The 20,884-nt window shown below is 33.0% G+C and overlaps 1 protein-coding gene and 1 long non-coding RNA gene across 2 annotated transcripts; both read right to left on the bottom strand.

The window, feature by feature from the left end:
- Nucleotides 1-247: 247 nt before the first annotated feature.
- On the bottom strand, nucleotides 248-5,315 carry LOC134265514 (probable H/ACA ribonucleoprotein complex subunit 4). The gene is made up of 3 exons (XM_062747732.1): nucleotides 4,861-5,315; nucleotides 668-721; nucleotides 248-512 (listed from the first exon to the last, which is right to left on the bottom strand). Exons 1-3 carry the CDS (start codon nucleotides 5,313-5,315, stop codon nucleotides 248-250), a joined length of 774 nt encoding a protein of 257 aa, XP_062603716.1.
- A 106-nt stretch (nucleotides 5,316-5,421) lies between these two features.
- Nucleotides 5,422-10,680, bottom strand: LOC134265515 (uncharacterized). The gene is made up of 3 exons (XR_009991766.1): nucleotides 10,437-10,680; nucleotides 8,364-8,423; nucleotides 5,422-6,500 (listed from the first exon to the last, which is right to left on the bottom strand). It is a non-coding gene; the product is annotated as an uncharacterized LOC134265515 (long non-coding RNA).
- Between the last annotated feature and the right edge of the window lie 10,204 nt (nucleotides 10,681-20,884).

Raw genomic sequence — 20,884 nt, 5'->3', positions numbered from 1 at the left:
GTGCAATTGTCTTTTCACTAGCAGTACAGCACGGGGAAACTCTAAACAAACAGACAAGTACAATGGAGTGGGAAAAACTTTTTTATCATTGTTAATCATTTGTATGCAAATATGAGCAAGGAGTTAGTAGATAATAATGTACCTAATGCATTAAGCATGTACTGAAAAAGCTTGGGAAAATGCATCAAGTCTTGTCGAGAGCGATTTAAAAAAGCAAAGTACTGAAAGTACTGATGGGAGTTGAGTATTAAATTAATTTAATTATTTTTTTGTCTTCATCTTCATCAATTTCCATAAGTTCTTCCTCTCTGACTTCCTCCTCCTCTTTATCTTTTTCCTCCTCTCTATTTATTGCATTCTCTCTGTTTTCTTCTTCCTCTCTGACTTCATCTTCCTCTCTGACGTCTTCCTTCTCTTCGTACTCTCTCTCCTCTCCGTTGTCTTCCACTTCTTCTTCTTCTTTTTCCTCTTTTCTGTCTTCTTCAGTTTCTTTTGGAATCTTTTTTTGTTTACTACAATTATAGGAAATTACTGATAATAAGATTTTGTAAATGAATTGAGTTGTTAAAATTGAAGTCTGCTTACAACTTTTTTTTGATAATTTTTCACACTTGTATCAGAAGAAAAATAAGTTATCAAAATAAATATCCTTCAGTTTATTACATACCTTATAATTAATGCAACTTTAATTTCATCATCATTCTGTAGGTCATTCATGGTCCTGAGAAAAAAGAGAATAAACAGATTATAATTTTAAATAGTTTGAATTATAATTTTGAGTTAATTTTTTTTTTAAAATATGTGATTTTATTATAATTTTTTTCAATTTATCTTAACGTGAATTCCATCCTTTCTTTTGAGTTTTTAATAGCCGATAAAAAAAGCGGTAGGGGGAAGGCAATAAAAGCGGTAGGGAAGGAACTTTGGAAATAATTTGCTAATTTATATTTTATGCCAAAAACCCTCCCCCCTCCCCCATTTTTTTCTTTAAATTATGATTGGGGGATATAAAGTTGACAGAGATAGAGATGTGTAGCTTTGCTTAAACATTGTTAAATTTCCCTCCAAAATCAGGAATTTGTTTTTTATTGGACTAACTCGCAAAAATATACTAACCAATAAGAAATCTTTTCATATTGTATGGCTCCATCTTTAATAAAATATCGGTTACAAAATCTAAACAAGATGTGTTTGTGAAACACTGATGCCCCCGTTTGGCAACATAGCGAAGGTTAAGCTTTCTCAAATGCAGATCAAATATGTTGGTACCAAAGTAAGGCCTTTTCACAAGAAATGCGAAATATAAAACGCTAGGTACACCTGTTCCAGGGTTATGACAAAGGTTAACATTTTATAATACAGGACAAACTCCGTTTCAAGGTCAAAGGGTCAAGGTTGCTGGGTGCTAAAGAAAGACTTTGTCTCAAAGATAACGTATGGGAAGTATGAAAGCGCTGGCCTCTACTGTTCAAAAGTTATGGTCAAGGTAAAAGTTTGTAAAAAGTAAGTCAAACTCCAAGGTTAAGGTCAAAGGGTCAAGATTCTTGATATCCAATGAAAGGTCTTGTCAAAAGGATTACACATCTGAAATATGAAAGCTCTAGCCCTTACTGATCAAAAGTTATGGTCAAGGTCAAAGTTTGTAAAAAGTAAGTCAAACCCCAAGGTCAAAGTCAAAGGGTCAAGTTTTTTGATATCCCATGAAAAGTCTTGTCACAAGGATTACTCATGTGAAATATGAAAGCTCTAGCCCTTACTGTTCAAAAGTTATCGTCAAGGTTAATGTTTGTAAAAAGTAAGTCAAACTCCAAGGTCAAAGGATCAAAGTTCTTGATATCAAATGAAAGGTCTTGCCACAAGAATTAAATTTGCGAAGTATGAATGCCCTAGCCCAAAGCCTTCAAAAATTATGGTCAATGTTGTATTTTTAAAGTAGGTCAAACTCCAAGGTCAAGGTCAAAGGGTCAAGGTTCTTGGTATCCAATAAAAGATCTTTTTATCAGAATTATATATGTGAAGTATGAAAGCCGTAGTACTTATTATTTAAAAGTTATAGCCAAGGTTAAAGTTTTTTCATAGGTACGGAAATCTCCAAGGTCAAGGTCAAAAGGTTAAGGATGTTGGTATCCAATGAAAGGTCTTTCCACAAAGAATATATATGTGAAATATAAATGTCCTGGTATCTATTGTTCAAAAGATATGACCAAAGTAAAAGTTCAAAATTTTGGTGTTAAAGTGGGTCAAACTCCAAGGTCAAGGTCAAAATGTCAAATTTGGTGGTACCCAAAGAAAGGTTTTGTCACAAGGAATACACATGTGATATATGAATGTCATAGCTCCACTAAATCAAAAGTTATAGGCAATGTTAAAGTTTTTGCAGACAAACAGAGAGACAGACAGACGGACACGACAAAAACTATATGCCCCCGAAACTTCGTTTACGGGGGTATAAATATCGGTCACTTAATTAAGAAATATAGGTTGTGAATCATACATACACTTTTTAAAGATGTATGTCATTGATTGACATATTTTTATAATGTTCATTTTACACAATATTTATGTAAATTTTATGAGTATATTGTGTACTTTGATAATAATAGAAAAAAACGCGCTTTTTGGAGAAATATAGACGAAAGACATTAATGTTAAAACATTCGAAAGAAATATCCTCTTATATAGAAGATAAAAGACATAGCACACATACCTGTAGTTATGAAGTCTATAATTTTTTAAATAAAAGTTAAAATAACACTTTTTAAAAAAAGAACAGATGTCTTTTCCTCATATAAGATTTATGATCTATGAGATTGGTAACTGTTCGTTATTTCTACCATTAATGTTGATACAGAAAGAGCGCCAACGATGTTGGTCAGTTTTTTTACCGGCCGCCAGGAGGCGGTCGGTTATATGATATGAAAGTTTTAAGTCGCCGTGCGTTTCTGCGGAGTTAGAACAATTTGAATAAAAAATATTTAACATTCATGTAATAGAATATTAAGAAAGATTTTTTAAATGTTAAACAAAAACGCACAATAATCATAAAATTAAAATTTTATAAATAATGGGTTAAATGTTTCATCCAATCCTGATTGACAACCTCCGACGTAACTGAAGTGCGGAGAAATAAGCACACATGTTGGGCATAGTCTAAAGCAAGGACCGCGTTATGTACATGTATAAACAAATTTACTTTCTCTACTTCAACAGGATTTGTTGTATGTATAATTTAAAATGACGTGTAAATATAAATATACAATGTACTTTTAATATGGAAAGTTTTCAAAAATATGACTTAATCTTAGTTTATTATCAGACAGAATATTAGGAGATTTATCCCAACAGACAAGGACAAATCGCGTTTTACAATATGCCAAGCCTTTTCCCGCCACATCTCACACCAAAACAAGATAGAGAAAAAATGTAGTGGCGGATCTAGAGGGAATTTGGGGGTTTCAACATCCTCTGAGCGAGCGAGGAGCCCCACATAGTTGTTACGTTTTATTTAAAGTTAAACTATCTCTAGTTAGATAAGTTTAAATGTTAGTTTTGATGGTTAAGCGTTAAAACTACTTAAACATCAAACTTCCGCCATAGTTCGTTTGTACAAATGAATCTGAGTGCGGGGACGCAGAGGACTATGAGTAAGTTGCTTAAATACATTGTACATGTAGCAATGTACAGGTATTATGTACTGAGTGAAGAAAACCCTGGAATGTCGCATTCAAATGTTTAATGTCATAGGGATATATATTAACAGATAAATATATAAGAATTTAGTTTCTAATTGTATTATGAAAGAATTAATTAATTGGTTTGCGGCCGATTTTTGACGCTTGCCTCAATGTTTCTTGTTTGTTATTGTTTTTGCTTTTTTTTTAAAGTTATAACTCGAATAAGATTTTGAATACATGTGTGTGGATCATGAACGAACAGGTGGTGTGCAACAATAGTACCGATCTATCAAAGTTTAATAACCGATCATTTACGATTAAAACACAATCCATATTAGGGAATACAAAAATCTTGATGCTGCATCGTTACCCCTACCCCCTCCTTTTTAATTTTTTTTAAATTTATGACGATTTTTCATGTGATAATCAATAGTATCAATGCGGATCTAAATATAAGAATAGTTGATGTACGATGACACCCGAAGCTACCCTACATCATGAGGTCATTGATCTTCATAATTGAAATGTAACCCCAAATCTTAACATGTGACCATCCTTTTTAGACAGTGTTAGGGTCATCGCCCGATAACTTCCGAAAAGTATTTAAGAGAAGCTAGCATGGCCCTAATCATGGTGTGGTTTGGAGTCGTGTTAGTAGGCTTAATTATATTACCAACGGGATTTGGTTCCTGTGTAAATTACAACATATGCTGTAGTCAAACTGCAAGGGGATATACCTGTGTAGACACATATTGTGACTGTATTTCGTTCTGTTTATTAAACGCGCAAGCTATGGAAATTGAATTTCCACAACGTCCGATGCAGGTGATTATCTGGCCAAACACCAAAGTGATTGGGGATAGAACTGGGTCTACATTTTCATTTTGTTTGGGTAAGTTTGATTTTTATTTAAATTAATCATTGTTTGTATAGGAAATGCTGTTTTCTCTTAGTGAAGTAAATGAATAAAAAAAATGTTAACTTTTACAATATAAATATGAGAGACGTCAGTGATTATTGATTCGTTGCCTTCCACTAATTCATGACAAGCTAATAAAACGTAGATCAAGTTTGGAAAGCATTTTGCTCAAGAGAGTTGCTTTAACTATTGAAATAACTGCAGGTTACAAGACACATGTTTTTATTTATTAATACTTTTACAGATTCTTCTATCATCTCGACTGACTCCGTCGACACATCGAGCATTCCCATTGAGATGTCTGTTACAGACCCAGTCGACGCTTCGAGCATTCCCACTGAGAGGTCTGTTACAGACTCCGTCGGCACATCGAGCATTCCCACTGAGAGGTCTGTTACAGACTCCGTCGGCACATCGAGCATTCCCACTGAGATGTCTGTTACAGACTCCGTCCACACATCGAGCATTCCCACTGAGATGTCTGTTACAGACCCCGTCGACGCATCGAGCATTCCCACTGAGATGTCTGTTACAGACCCAGTCAACACTTCGAGCATTCCCACTGAGATGTCTGTTACAGACCCCGTCGACGCATCGAGCATTCCCACTGATATGTCTGTTACAGACCCAATCGACACATCGAGCATTCCCACTGAGATGTCTGTTACAGACTCCGTCCACGCATCGAGCATTCCCACTGAGATGGATACAACTACCCTCATTCTAGGTACAATTAATAAAAATTCATTTTCCAAACAAAGTTTCACTGGATGAAAAATACAGTTTCCGCATGGCTGAAACTCTACTGAAACTCTGCGGAAACTTAAGGTTATTAATAGTTTCTGCAAAGTTTCAGTGCGGAAACTTCAAGTTTCATCAAGTTTCCGCAGTGCGGAAACCAAAGGTGTCCACGAATCCAAATAGTTTCCGCAACTGAAACTTGCTGAAACTTGAGGTATACGCAAGGTTTCAGCATGCGTATACTGTTGAAATACATATGGTGTACCATAGGTTTCCGCAACTGAAACTTGAGGTATACGCAAGGTTTCAGTATGCGTATACGGTTGAAATACATATGGTTTACCAATAGTTTCCGCAACAGAAACTTGCTGAAACTTGAGGTATACGCAAGGTTTCAGTATGCGTTTACAATATTGATATACATAGGGTATACTATAGGTTTCCGCAACAGAAACTGTAGTATTGACTACACAATTTAGCCCTGGTTTTCAACCAAAAGTCATTTTCCCCCTGAATTCTCATATTGGAAAAAACAACAACACACTAACACTAGTTATCAAAGAATATTTAATGTTATTATCAACATTTACATACATCGGGTAGAACATTTATTTTCTCTTGCATCATAAACATTTTTACAGCTAAGTCCAAGCCCTCAAGTCACGACAGGAGGACAGAGAAAATGACTGCAATTAATGATGTCTCATACATCAGAGATATAATCTTGCGAGAGGAACTTTGAACTGCATTACTGCAATAAATCAACTAAATCTAAATTCGGTTTATGCAAGTCTAGTATTATCAAGGAAATGTAAAATTACTTGGTATAATAAATGCACAAGTTCACATCATAAGTAGCCAATAAGCACCAAGGTGGATTCCTTTGTTAAAAAGTCAGTTTGTAGTCCATCATCAACCAACAGAAAAGTCCTTAATGAGTGGTTCTCATTTTTTGATGACCCACTTACACTTATCATGCTTATGCTAGTGGTGGCTGCATGTTTTCGGAACTGTGCAACACATCAATGTAGTCTGCATGTATGACCTGTTTCAGTTTCAGTCGACTTTAAAAATATCAATGCTTGAGTATAGAGAGACTTGTTTTCATCATTGGAGAAATGATATCATGTTCAAGTTGGATTGATCTGCTCATCAGTTACATCAACCTATTGAAAATATATATAAATATAGTTTAACAAAATCCCAATCTAAATAAAACAACATGTTAGATCCTCTTGCATACTCGCTACACAACATCTAACAACATCCCATAGAAGGTCACGTCAGATGTCAAATACGGAACAACTCTAGACTTATTCATTTCAATATATGAAAAACAATAATAACTTTGCAGTTGACTATTTGATTGGTTAATAGAATTTGACCTCTGACGTGACACTCTACAGGATGTTGTTAGATTTAGGCAGTATCTAACATTTAATATTAATTGGATTGACAAAGTCCCTAATGCTGTTCTAGTACAAGCCTTTGTTTGATTAATTTCACATTTTAAGCAATTTTTTTTATCAGAATGATTTAAAATGAAATCTAAAAATTTATCAAGTGTAAAATATCATTAGTTTATTAAGGTCAAAGGAGACGTTCCTCAAAATCTGTTTTGTATATCTTCGTAATGTATGAAAAATATTCAAAATTCTAATAACATTCTTATTTCTAAACCAGTTTCTAAACGTCTTTAAAAAAATTCAAACCCTTAAAGATTTGAAACTGGAAAATTATTTTTCTTCCCCAAAGGATTATATAAGAAAAACTACCCCTGGTATTTTGCAGAAATGCCTGGTAAGGTACCTCAATTTTTTTGTGAGTAAACATGTTTAAGTAGCAATACTTCAATGACAAACTCCTAGAAAAATTTATCTATTATTAAGGAACGTCTCGTCTGTCCTTAAAGTTGCCTCTTTTAAACACTTGACTAGGACAAACTTGAATTTATTGAATATGTATGTGTAGATTTGTTCCTGATTTTCAGAATAAGTTAAGGAATTTTCTTTCATTCTACTTGTTCATCAAAATATTTTTTTATTTGAATAACAACTAGAGGCCCACAGACCTAAAAGGTATCATGTAACAACTTTTACTCCATTGAATTTGGTTTGTGTTTTAAACAAAAAGCCATGAAATTCCAAATTTTGAAAGACGCACCATTCTTTATCATAATTATACACTTAGCATGCTTACTTTGGTTACTCAATACCCAAAGGTGGATCAGAGTAATAAAGATAAAATGCAATTCCATTTTGAAACCACCAGTTGTGTACCCCACCCCACAGGAACCACTAACCCTGGGGCCACACATTTCAACATTTTCTAAATGTTATCTTAAGTTTTATTACATCATAAATGGTTGATTAATTCCAAAGAGCTATATGGACCAATCCTAGTACTAGAACCCCTGACCTTGGGGCCATGAATTTCATAATTATGGTGGATGACTCAGTGCTCATTACAATCATGCCAACAGTTTGACTGCTTGATGTCCAGGAGTAAAAAAGAAGGGGGGTATCATAAAATTTACAAATTTTGTTCCCCTTCACCCTTAGATGCTTTGTACCAATATTGGTTGAAATTGGTTGAGCGGTTGCAAGGAAGAAGCTGAAAATGTTCAAATGTTAACACACAACAGACAAAACAGATAGTAATAGGTCACCTGAGTTTACTAAGGTGACCTAAAAATTGGCCTATTTATAAATACTTATTTTAAATAAATCATAGAATTTTAGTAGGTAGCACGCAAAATGAGACTTTCTAAGAAAATGTTAACATCCGTTAATTTGATGGAAATGCCGAACATATAAAGAATTAGATATTATATAAAGCTTAAAAAGTAGAGGAAAGCAGCTTACACCCCCCTCCCCCACAACCCACACACTGACAACCACTGACTATGATAAATAGAGAGCTTTAAATTATACAGTGAGATTAAGAAAACAATAGAAAATAAAAACATAAACTTTGTGCTTTAGTCCTTAATTACTCAAGTTACTCAAATTCTTACTTCTAAAACATACTTTTTAACAGAAGTATTCTTCATCTTCTCTTTTTTTTCAGATGATTTGTTCCATGGATATCTGAAATTAAAATAGATGGAGTTAGTACAGTACCGTACAGTAATAACTTTTTTGTTTTTAGCATGAGCTCAGAAAAGTCCCAAAAACCACTTGCATGTCCATTTCCTTGCACCTGACTTGCAGTGAAAATTCTAATGGACACATGACAATGAAAAAATGATTGGAAATTATCACAGTCACACTCTGGTCTAATTCTAAGTGGCAGTCCTTTCAGGCTATCACAACCTTTACAAGATCTTGCAATGCAATTATATCTGAGAGTAGAAAAATTAAATAAGTTATAATTTTCCATAAAAACAAGACTACATCTAAATTCTTTTTGTTTAAGATATGTAGGCCCTGGCCTCCCCATCATCTCCGATTCAAAATTATAATTTATTTGATAATTTATTTTATTTCATATTCTATTTTACATCAAGGGAAAATCATCTGTATAATAAGACATAACTAGGTCTCTTTAGTGGCTATTGTTGAAAACTGATTTAATTAGTGATAGAAATATGGCAAATGGTAAACAGCTATAAACAGAGAGATTACAAAAGTCTTATTTGTGTATCAGTCATTTTATCAAGTCAATAAAATTTAGAGATCATGAATTTAAAGTATTATGTCAAATTTTCATAATGGGTCACATTGCCAGTGGTTAGCGCGACACGCCTAGAGTTGGGGAGTAAGAGCTGATTCCTACATCACGGGTCTGAATCCAATGTAGAACATAGAGACTAGTCCCTCGGATGAGACTGTGTTGGTGACGTGTCCACATTAATAAAAAGTTCTCTAAAGGGTAACAAATAAATACAAGTATATGACTGTATAATGAATCAATACATGTAACTTAAGAAATTGAAAATGGCCAATTGCCCATTTCATCAAGCTCCAGTCTAGATCATAATACCAACTTCAGGTAAATACTGTTTTGTTCATATCTGATCAAGAGAATCATTTTTATGGTTGTGATTTCTGAGGTATTTAGAAACTGCACCACATTTAATACACAAGGTACAATAAAAACATGGTATTTCTAATGAACAATTACACCATGCACACTACCGGTAAATCAAGTTTTAGGTTGCTAAAATAGTGTTAATTGTTTCATATAGACCAAAACATGCACATGTGTCAGCATGAAATTACAATTGATCTCTTAATTTAAAAAAATAAATATCATTTTAACATTTTACGTTTAATTAATCATAATTATGCCTTTTAAGAAAAGATGTTTATGTATCTTTGTGTATAACTATTTTGTTCACGTACGACAATGTTTCAAAATCATAATGTATGGTATGAAACTTAATAAAATACTTCAACTTGAATAATGTGAGGCATTCTGAAAATTATCAATTCACTTAATTCCCAAAATCTATCTCACTATCCCCAAATCTGCAAGTTCTCAGGAATTTTACTTTCATGACTATACAACATGTACAAATTGGCATTTCCCAGTGATACAATACTACACAATGGCATTCTCCCAACATGATGCCTTCTAACATGTCTAATATTTACGATTCTAGACTGCATGTATGTTAAAAATATATTCAACCCCTTCCTCGGCTGTGCAGCACAGTCTTCCATCAATATTATAATAAATACAATTCTTTTTCAGCAAAAAATAAATGTAGGATTAAAGAAACTACTCCTGCGAATAACAATGAACACATCCAGCAGTTATAATGAACAACAAAACTCACCTTTTCTGAAAGAACATAAGCCTGGGTGCAAATCTTTCGATTTTCCGAAAAAGTAAACACCGGATACAAGTTCATAACGATATTATCCTCTAAAACCAACCTACATTTAAAATTCCATGCGGCCGTTTTAACCACAATTAATTATACGTATCACAACCTATGCTGAGAATGATTTACAAGGCGCTTTTTCAAAATAATTATAACTGTACTATGGTCAATTTGAATTTTTGGAACGCGCCGTTTTAACCAAACTTTATACTTACGATTGCAGTCAATAAAAACAAAAATAAAGGTGCTATGAAGTGTAAGAAATAACTACCTGTATCTAATCTGTCGTTTGTGGTGCCTTTCTTCTGTGTAGAGTCAAAAGATCTTCTCATCTCTGTTGATTTTCTTGAGCAAGTTCTTGGTGTTTTCTTCGCCATTTTGTCCCTCTTTCTTCTACTAAAAATCTAACCAATGAGAGAGAAGCATTCTATCGCGATACGCCACCTAGTGATTGAATGCCAGTTCACCTTAGTTTTTGCATTTCTCTTTTGGCAATATTTTTTTACGTTTTAATTGCAGACGTCCTTGCATTTATTACAACAGAATGAACAGTTTTTTACAAATAGATTGGAAATTATATACACATGTACTTAGATTATTGTGTAAAAAAGTATACAAGTTAACAAAGTTATGCTGATGGCATATTATCCACAAACAAGAGCGATCCCCCCCCCTTCTCGTAAGCGATACGAATTAGCTGGTTAAAATTTTATCACAAGTCTGCAAATTTATGTTTATGTTTTTTTTTTTAAATCTTAATCTATGGGATACATTTTTATTTGTGTCCTAAAATAGAATAGATAATTAACAACGTACATGTACATGTAAGTTTATAATCATTGTTATATAGTGAATTATATTATGATTTATTTTGACCTTCGTAACTTAAATAAAACGAAGAAAAAAATTACAAACTATATTTGAATGTGCTGTATGAGTCTCTGTCTCTCTCTCTCTCTGTGTGTCTCTGTCTCTCTCTCTCTCTCTGGTATTGCTTTTTATACCATTGTGAAACTCAAAAGCAAAATTGGGGTTATAAGAATTATTAATCAATTGTTAAACATTTCCATCTCAGAAAATATCTACATGTACAATTAATTATAAGTCTATATGTTAACTAAGAAGATCGATTATGTAGATGTAATTCCAACAGTATAAATGATAATCAAAATTCATTTTTTATAACACGGTCATGTAAAAAAGATGATCATCAAAGAAAAAAAATTCCATTAATAGTAAATAGCTTCTCGGCATAAGATGATGAACAAAAAATTATTAGTTATTACTCAATACAGAAGAGCAAATTTATAAATGATATCATATGTAATAGTAGTCATAGTCCTTTACACATGTCATGTATATTGTTGTTTACTAAATGTATTTATCTTCTTTTTTTTATCTTTTCCTTATTATTGTAATAACCTCACACTTTTCTGTTTTGGACTCTAAATTAGAAATTAAACGTTGTTTTATTGTGTACTTAGAAATAACCTACAGAAAAAAGTTATGAAATAAAATTCATAGACTTTGTTTTCATTAGGTTGCGTATATCTCTAAATATTTTCAATATTTGAAGTTTACATGCAATGGGGGCAAACAAGGAATGCCATTAATTGTCGATTTTTTTGTGATTGACGATTTCTTTGTAGAGAAATTGTAAAATAATACTGAATTTTTTTAAATAGTCTATTGAACTAGCAAATATTCTCCTTACCTGTAGATTAGTTTTATTATTTATTAGATTGATCTATAATAGATAAATATCTGAGAGGTTTTTCCTTTTTTTTTCTTTTACTGTAATCACCAACACATAATAAACTTAACAGCTTATATGAAACATTTTATATAGAATATTTTAATGAAACAATCTTATTTGTTTGATTTTAGGTGAAGTTTTTTATATATAGAGTGTGTGGGGTTTTTTTTTTTTTAATTTTTAAAATTTGAATTCAGACACCTTTGGGTCATTACTAGTGACTATACTGTGTATACCATGTACTGCATGTATATATTACGCCTGGTCACAGCCCATTGTTCCTCTAAGGTAGAAAAACCTCTCAATCCACATAGAATATACAAAATATACACCAACACGGTAGCAGGTGTCTTCGCGACACGTGTCTCCCCACCTGTGGCACGTGAGGACAGGTGCCCGCGAGTGGGGTTCAAAGAAAAGGATTGAAAATTTGATCAACTTACATACTACTTTTATATATTTAAAAAAGTGTTTTCTATATCACAAATTTAGCACATTATACATCTCAATACGAATATAATTGACCATATTACTAAGAAGTATAGGTACCGCGTTTTCAGTAATATTGCATTAATTAACATCACGAAAGCAAGATATTTGAAAAAATAAATAAATAAAAAAACCTACACATAATATACAATCTAATTAAAGTGAGATTTTCCATTCCCTCCCAGGCTATTGTTTCACAAATCAAAGTACTGAAAGTACTGAAAAGCGGTTAGCATGCTTTCATCTAATATGCATCGAAAAAGTGCATAAAATGATGATATTTAAGTATGCATATCTTTGTCCAATGTCATCAGAGAAAAAACCCCCAGACATTCTGCTTTGTAATACTTTACTTAATAGTAAAACCAATAACATTCCAAACTGATGTCACAGATGGATGTAATCTAATTTTAATTAGATGTACCGAATTCACTACTGCTTCTCAAACATCTAACAACATCCTATTTGGGGTCATGTAAGAGTGCATCTTCGATTAGCCAAAGAAAATGGTTCTTCCGAAATCCTGGCTTATAGTTCAGATGGGTTTCTTGTTTTCACCACCGAACCAAAACACCCGAGGAGTTTTGTAGTAAAAAAAAATATGCATTGCAAAAGCTGTGTTATGTATGACGTGTGGGGTATCTTGTACAGTTTGTGCTCTTTCGTTTGCATTATCCACGTTAAGATGCCAGACTGCAGAATATACATGAAATTTATTCCAAAATCACTTTAATTCAACGTAAGACAGTATCAATTAATCAATGGAATTAATTTGAGAATTGTTTACTGCGGCTTGAATTTACATGGCCAAAGTTTTTGTGTTTACTTGTACATGTATTCATAATAGAAAGGTTGCTCTGATGTGACCCCGAATGGGATGTTAGATGTGTCAGAAGCGGAAGCGGATTTGGAACATATAAATAAATTTTAATTAGATTGAAATGCATGTTTCAAAATTTGACATAAGATTTCTTCAGTTTGAAAGACAGGAAGTGCATTTTTAAAAGTTCTCTCTTGATGGCATCCAATTGTTCTCTAGATGAAAACAGTTATGTTGATGTTGAAAATTAAATTGTCTTTTATGCTCTATTGAATCTGATATTAGGTAAATGTAAAGCCTATTATAGCAAACTTCTCTAGCCAAGGGTTTCCGATCTGATACCTACTCCACAACCCTTGGCAGATTTAGCTGAAAGTTTTAGAACTCGTGCAAACGAATTTGATTGGCTGCGAAGTCCGAGTCTTCGCAAGGATTTTATTAATCTACGATTTTCGGCTGAATTAAAGTCTGTTCGTGTTTTATGCAAAAGAAGAGTAATATTTACACGGGATGAAAGCTAGGATGTAATCTATGCTGAAAAACAAGGGAGTAATTAATTTGAAATATTTTTCTTTTGATTATATATGTTTTCAAGAATTATTGAAAGGACCACATCAGTCCGTGTTCCGCATTTTAGGTGCATCAATTTAAGCCAATCAAATGTTACGACTCATTGATAATAATTGATACGGCAACATGTAGAAAAAAAGTCAAACTCTTCACAAAAAATCCACAAAGAACGATATCTTCTATCACGTTTGAGGTGTTCTCGCTGCCCACAGCTGTATGAGGTTGTTAGGATATATTTTACATCAGGCTGCATGGAGGTCGCCATATTGTTTCAAACGTCATATTGATTTACATATGTTACAGCTATTTTCATTGGACAAATTTTATATAGTTTCAAGGGACTTAACTCAATAACGGGGATAGGCGGCTCAATTAAAGTTCCCGTTTGATAGGACTAAATCTGCCAAGGGTTGTAGTGTAGGTATCGGATCGGAAACCCATGACTAGCGAAGATGAATTTAGCAAACAACTAAAAAAATGACAAGTTAAATTCTTTAGATTAATGGATTTGGAGTATTGTAGATCTACAGCTGGCTCGTCAGAGAAAAAAGGATGACTGAGCAGAGACTTTGTAAATGAATTGATATCAGAGAGCTTCAGTTGTGTAGGCTCATCGCGGCTATATAATTAACCTGTCAACGAGGGATGCTTACTTCTTCTGGGCAACGGATCCCATCTCTTGAATTTTCAGGAGTCAGCTTTTCTTCTTAAATCGATCATTGATCATTCTGAATTTTGATACAGATACTGAATACTTCCGTTTAGTAATATTATAAACTACTACTTCTACAGGAAGACTGGCGAATAAACAAGATTATCAAACTTTATGAAATGTACTTTACTGACTTTTCAAACAAGTAAATGTTCGAATAAAGTAAATGGTATATGAGAATCATTCAAAAGAAGTCTTGCACAATATGTCTAGATAAGTACATATAATGTATATTTGCCATATACTCTTCATGAAATATTGTTCTCAAATAAAACGTGAAAAGGAAAGTTGTCTGATCAATCAATACTAGTATTTAAAAATTCAAATGTACACTAAAAATCAGTGTAACTTAAGAAGTTACCAGTGTCACTTTCTTCAATATGTCGGTTAAACAATATACACTGATTTCGTTCCATCAATGTGCCTCTTAACACCCGCTAAAAACAATAATCGACAAATTGGACAAATTCAAATTTTAAAAGTATTTTCACAGCTAATAATACGTTCCCTAGGAACTGATCAAATTTTCAAAACTTATAAATAATCATTAAGAATATATTTTAAATTTTTGCTAATTGCCAAAATTTTCCATACCTCATTCTTCTGTATATCTTTTGATTTTTAGAAGAGGATCACAATGCTGATTAAAATTAATATATATTTCTCCATTTTTTTTTAAAAATTAATTTTACTACTATAAGTGCCCCATTAAATTTTTTCAAAACTAAAAGTAAGTGATCCCTTATGATCGTTTGTTATAAATTATTAAAGACGGAGTAGAGAATTTATCCCTGGGAGCAGAGCTTTTATAATCTGTTTATTAGACAGAGAAGAAAAGAGAAGAAAAACAAACGTTACATTGTGGAGGTAATCCTATTGTTTCCATAAGATCGTTACAAAAAGTGTCAAACTTACAGATGCATTCGGTGTTTTTATAAAAGCGTTTTTCAGGTAGGCCTATTTCTTAACTTAATAAATGGTGTTTCTTAATACATTGGCAAGGAAATTCAAACTCGATCGAGATATTTGCTGATGTTTTGCAGTCTGTAATAACCTTCAACCTGCTGTATAATAAACCGTATCGTTCAACTTTCAAAAATAAACTAACATTTGCTATAAATCGCGATCGCACGATGTACATGTAATAAGGACCTATTCTCAGTTCTTTGAAGTAAGTGTTCTAAGTGTTGTCAATGATAAACTGATCGTTTAACTTTCAAAAATAAACTAACATTTGCTATAAATCGCGATCGCACGATGTACATGTAATAAGGACCTAATTCTCAGTTCTTTGAAGTAAGTGTTCTAAGTATTGTCAATGCTTTGGTAAATATACTAATAAGAATTCGATATAATCGTTATGATAGCCACTCTTCATACACAGCATACTGTCAATCTCTCACCAGGGGGCGTATTACGCCAACAGTTAGTATACAAATCATAGGAAGCGCTTTGCTGAAGTTACCGTTGTCGATAGGTAGCGCCTTGTGGAAGTTTCCGGTTTTGGTTGCAGAAGGATAAGGTTACGTGCGATAAAGCGATGTCGATAGGTAGCGCCTTATGGAGGTTTCCGGTTGCCGACACATGCCATATAGCGGCTAGCGAAGCTAACCGCTTAAAAACAGACTTTTTACATTAATAAGTCTTCTTCGTGCGAATAAGCATTGGGGTAACAAATGAGACGATTTAATTTTAATTAGATTGACATAATATGCTGCAGATCTTAAGAACCATGGCATCAAATGTTCAGGACATGTTTTCTTGCAATATTTACCCGCGGCTTTCGAATAATATTAACGCCTGTTAAACGAATAAAATGTATTCATGAGAACGGAGATAAAAATACATATATGTAGGTATTAAGTCAACATGATCAATGTAATTATAATCAAAGTACTGAAAGTACTGAAAAGCGGTTAGCATGCTTTCATCTAATATGTACCGAAAAAGTGCATAAAATGATGATATTTAAGTATGCATATCTTTGTCCAATGTCATCAGAGAAGAAAAACCCAGACATTCTGTTTTTGTAATACTTTACTCAATAGTAAAACCAATAACATTCCAAACTGATGTCACAGATGGATGCAATCTAATTAAAATTAGATGTTCCGAATCCGCTAATGCTTCTCAAACATCTAACAACATCCTATTTGGGGTCATGTAAGAGTGAATCTTCAATTAGGCAAAGAAAATGGTTCCTCCAAAATCCTGGCTAATAGTTCAGATGGGTTTCTTGTTTTCACCACCCAACCAAAACACCCGAGGAGTTTTGTAGTAAAAAGATATGCATTGCAAAAGTTGTGTTATGTATGACGTGTGGGGTATCTTGTATAGTTTGTGCTCTTTCGTTTGCATTATTCACGTTTAGATGCCAGACTGCAGAAGATACATGAAATTTATTCCAAAATTACTTTAATTCAACGTAAGACAGTATCAATAATGATGATATGTAGCCGTGGAATTAATTTGAGAACTGTTTACCGAGGCTTGAATCAACATGGCCAAAGTGTTTGTATTTACTTGTACATGTATTCATAATTGAAAGGTCGCTCTGATGTGACCCCGAATGGGATGTTAGATGTTTCAGAAGCGGTAGCGGATTTGGAACATTTAAATAAATTTTAATAAGATTGAAATGCATGTTTCAAAATTTAAACATGAGATTTCTTCAGTTTGAAAGACAGGAAGTGCATTTTTAAAAATTCTCTCTTGATGGCATCCAATTGTTCTCTGGATAAAAAAAAAATATGTTGATGTTGAAAATTTCATTGTCTTTTATTCTCTATTCAATCTGAAATTAGGTAATTGTAAAGCCTACTATAACAAACAACTAAAAAAATGACAAGTTAAATTCTTTAGATTAATGGATTTGGAGTAGTGTAGATCTACAGCTGGCTAGTCAGAGAAAAAAGGATGGCTGAGGAGAGACTTTGTAAATGAATTGATATCAGAGAGATTCAGTTGTGTAGGCTCATCGCGGCAATATAATTAACCTGTCAACAAGGGATGCTTACTTTTTCTAGGCAACGGATCCCATCTCTTGAACTTTCAGGAGTCAGCTTTTCTTCTAAAATCGATCATTGATCATTCTGTATTTTGATACAGATACTGAATACTTCCTTTAGTAATATTATAAACTACTACTTCTACGGGAAGACTGGCGAGTAAACAAGATTATCAAGCTTTATGAAATATATTTTATTGACTTTTCAAACAAGTAAATGTTCGAATAAAGTAAATGGTATATGAGAATCATTTGAAAGAAGTCTTGTACAATATAAGGCACAATATCTAGATAAGGACATATAAGGTGTTTTTATCATATACTCTTCATGCAATATTGTTCTCAAATAAAACATGAAAAGGAAAGTTGTGTAATCAATCAATACTAGTATTTAAAAATTCAAATGTACATTAAAAATCAGTGTAACTTAAGAAGTTATCAGTGTCACTTTCTTCAATATGTCGGTTAAACAATATACACTGATTTCTTTTCTATCAATGTGCCTCTAAACACCTGTATTTTAATTTTATTCTTCTCAAACGTTTCAAACAATTATCGACAAATTGGACAAATTCAAATTTTAAAAGTATTTTCACAGCTAATAATACGTTCCCTAGGAATTGATCAAATTTTCAAAACTTATGAATAAGCATTAAGTATATATTTTAAATTTTTGCTAATTGCCAAAATTTTTCATACCTCATTCTTCTGTGAAAATAATATCGGTTGATTTTTAGAAGAGGATCACAATGCTGATTAAAATTAATATATATTTCTCCATTTTTTTTTCAAAATTGATTTTACTACTTTAAGTGCTCCATTATTTTTTACAAAACTAATAGTAAGTAATCCCTTATGATCGATTGTTATAAATTATCAAAGACGGAGTAGTGAATTTATCCCTGGGAGCAGAGCTTTTATAATCTGTTTATTAGACAGAGAAGAAAAGAGAAGAAAAACAAACGTTTCATAGTGGTGGTAACCCTATTGTTTCCTTAAAACGTTACAAAAAGTGTAAAACTTACAGATGCGTTCGGTGTTTTTATAAAAGCGCTTTTCAGGTATTAACTTAATAAATGGTGTTTCTTAATACTTTGGCAAGGAAAATCAAACTCGATCGAGAGATTTGCTGATGTTTTTGCAGTCTGTAATAACCTCCAACCTGCTGTATAATAAACTTTCAAAAATAAACTAACAGTTGCCAGAAATCGCGATCGCGCGATACATATGTAATAAGGACCAAATTCTCAGTTCTTAAAAGTAAGTGGTGTAAGTATTGTCAATGCTTTGGTAAATATACTAATAAGAATTCGATATAATCGTTATAATAGCCACTCTTCATACACAGCATAAACTTCGTTAGTACGAAGTGATATAGTAGGGGCTGGCTTTAGTCAGACTTCACAGCATATTGTCAATCTCTAACCAGGGGGCGTATTACGCCAACAGTATACAAATCATAGGAAGCGCTTTGCTGAAGTTACCGTTGTCGATAGTTAGGTTTTTGTGGAAGTTTCCGGTTTTGGTTGCAGAAGGTTAAGGTTACGAGCGATAAAGCGATGCCGATAGGTAGCGCCTTATGGAGGTTTCCGGTTGCCGACACATGCCATATAGCGGCTAGCGAAGCTAACCGCTTAAAAACAACTAGTAACTATTGCACCATATATCTTATGTCGAACACTGAATAGTAAAAAAGGCTTTCTAGTCAGTATTTGTTGTTAACAAATTGAATTATTGAAATGATAATTTTCCATTCATGAATATAGATACATGTATAAGGAAAAAAATGCAAAACTAGCTATCTCAGATAATGTAAACGTTCGCTCTCGTAATTATCTGTATTTCATGCACCATGAAGACACACTAATTTTCTTTTTTAAACAAATTAACATTAAATGTAATTGTAGACAGAGGAACCTCCATATATAATTCTTGATTTGTTCTCATACGGAAGTAATATTTTGTGAAAATAATGTATGTTATGAAAAGAATTAATTCCCGAGGGGGAGTCTCGAGTTGGGTAATGTAGAAAATCCTGTTGAGAGGAATCGATTTTGTTTAAAAATGATATTTTTATAATTCCGGCACAATATGAAATAAATTAATATGAAGCAAGGATCTTGTATAAAGTGCTTATCATTGATATCAATATCGGTATGTGTAAGTTTACACAGAGCACATCTCAAAATCTGAACATGAACTAGTAGATATTTAAAAATAAAACCATTTTTGAAAATGTATATTAAGTAAATAAAAATATGATATGAGTTGATTTTTCTACCCTTTTGAAAAAAAAAAAATAATCGAAAAAGTTTCAGTTCGGTTTCAGCATGCGGAAACCATATGGAATCGAAATCAATATTAAAAAAATCATTTGAGTTGATTTTTTACCCATTTGAAAAAAAAAAGAAAAGAAAAAGTTTCAGTTCGGTTTCAGCATGCGGAAACCATATGGAATCGAAATCAATAGTTTCCGGAAACTGAAACCTACTGAAACTAAAAAGTATCGTTAAATTGACATTTCATTAAATTTTACATTGGTTTCCGTTTTGCAGAAACTATTTGGAAACAAACCTAATAGTTTCAGCATACGGAAACCCTACAGAAACTTGCTGAAACTATTATATAGTTTCCGCATTGCGGAAACCATACAGGAAACTTCAACGCCAAGTTTCAGCAAGGTTTCCATATAGTTTCAGTTTTGCGGAAACTGGACTTTTCACCCAGTGTTTGGAAAAAAAATATTTGTCATTTATATTGCCCATTTAGTTCTTTTGATAATTTTTTTGTTAAGAAGAAGGAATAGAAAATAGTGTCTATGAGAAATCATTGGAGAATTTAGATGAATTTGATTCAAGTTTCAGTGAATTGAGTGCAGAACATGACTACATGAATATTGGAAATATATGTTTAGACCTCCAAAAAAAAAAATAAGAGAAACTAATCATTATTTTTTTTCTCTTTTAATCATTGTTGCACCTCGCATCGTCCTGTTGATCATCATTATCATTATCATTCGTAAACGAAAATGTGCTGCCCGTGTTCGTCAACCCCTGCTTCCATTATCAGATGCACATCACAATCCTCTTTTTACACCATCACCATCCACAGTCTCATGTTACCTTTCCAGTTCTCCTTCACCATCACCAGTTCCTCATACACCATCTCTTTCAGGGGCGGATCCAGCCATTTTGGAAGGAGGGGTTCCAGGGTTGTGCCCCTTTAACCCCCCCTTTACAGATTTACACACACGTATGGAAATCCAAGGTTGTGATAAATAATATCTATGTTTTAGGTCCCATTTTCCTTTGAAAAGGTACCTCAGTCCGAATAAAATAAGAAACACATTTCAAAAACTACCGAAG

The sequence above is a fragment of the Saccostrea cucullata genome, unplaced genomic scaffold (assembly GCF_032062105.1).
Source record: "Saccostrea cucullata isolate Sc308-1 unplaced genomic scaffold, CSIRO_AGI_Scuc_v1 ctg10963, whole genome shotgun sequence".
Taxonomy (NCBI): Eukaryota; Metazoa; Mollusca; class Bivalvia; order Ostreida; family Ostreidae; genus Saccostrea; species Saccostrea cuccullata.
Note: the sequence above shows the minus strand (reverse complement) of the source record. Positions and strands in the feature narration are given on the sequence as shown.

What these genes read in the sequence shown, in the direction of transcription:
- LOC134265514 (XM_062747732.1), bottom strand. Translation starts at nt 5,315, where the DNA reads ATGAGGGTAGTTGTATCCATCTCAGTGGGAATGCTCGATGCGTGGACG. An exon ending in ATGCTCGATGTGTCGACGGA is followed by an intron (nt 722 to 4,860) that starts GTCAGTCGAGAT and finishes CTTTTTTCTCAG; the next exon opens with GACCATGAATGACCTACAGA. An exon ending in AAAGTTGCATTAATTATAAG is followed by an intron (nt 513 to 667) that starts GTATGTAATAAA and finishes CTATAATTGTAG; the next exon opens with TAAACAAAAAAAGATTCCAA.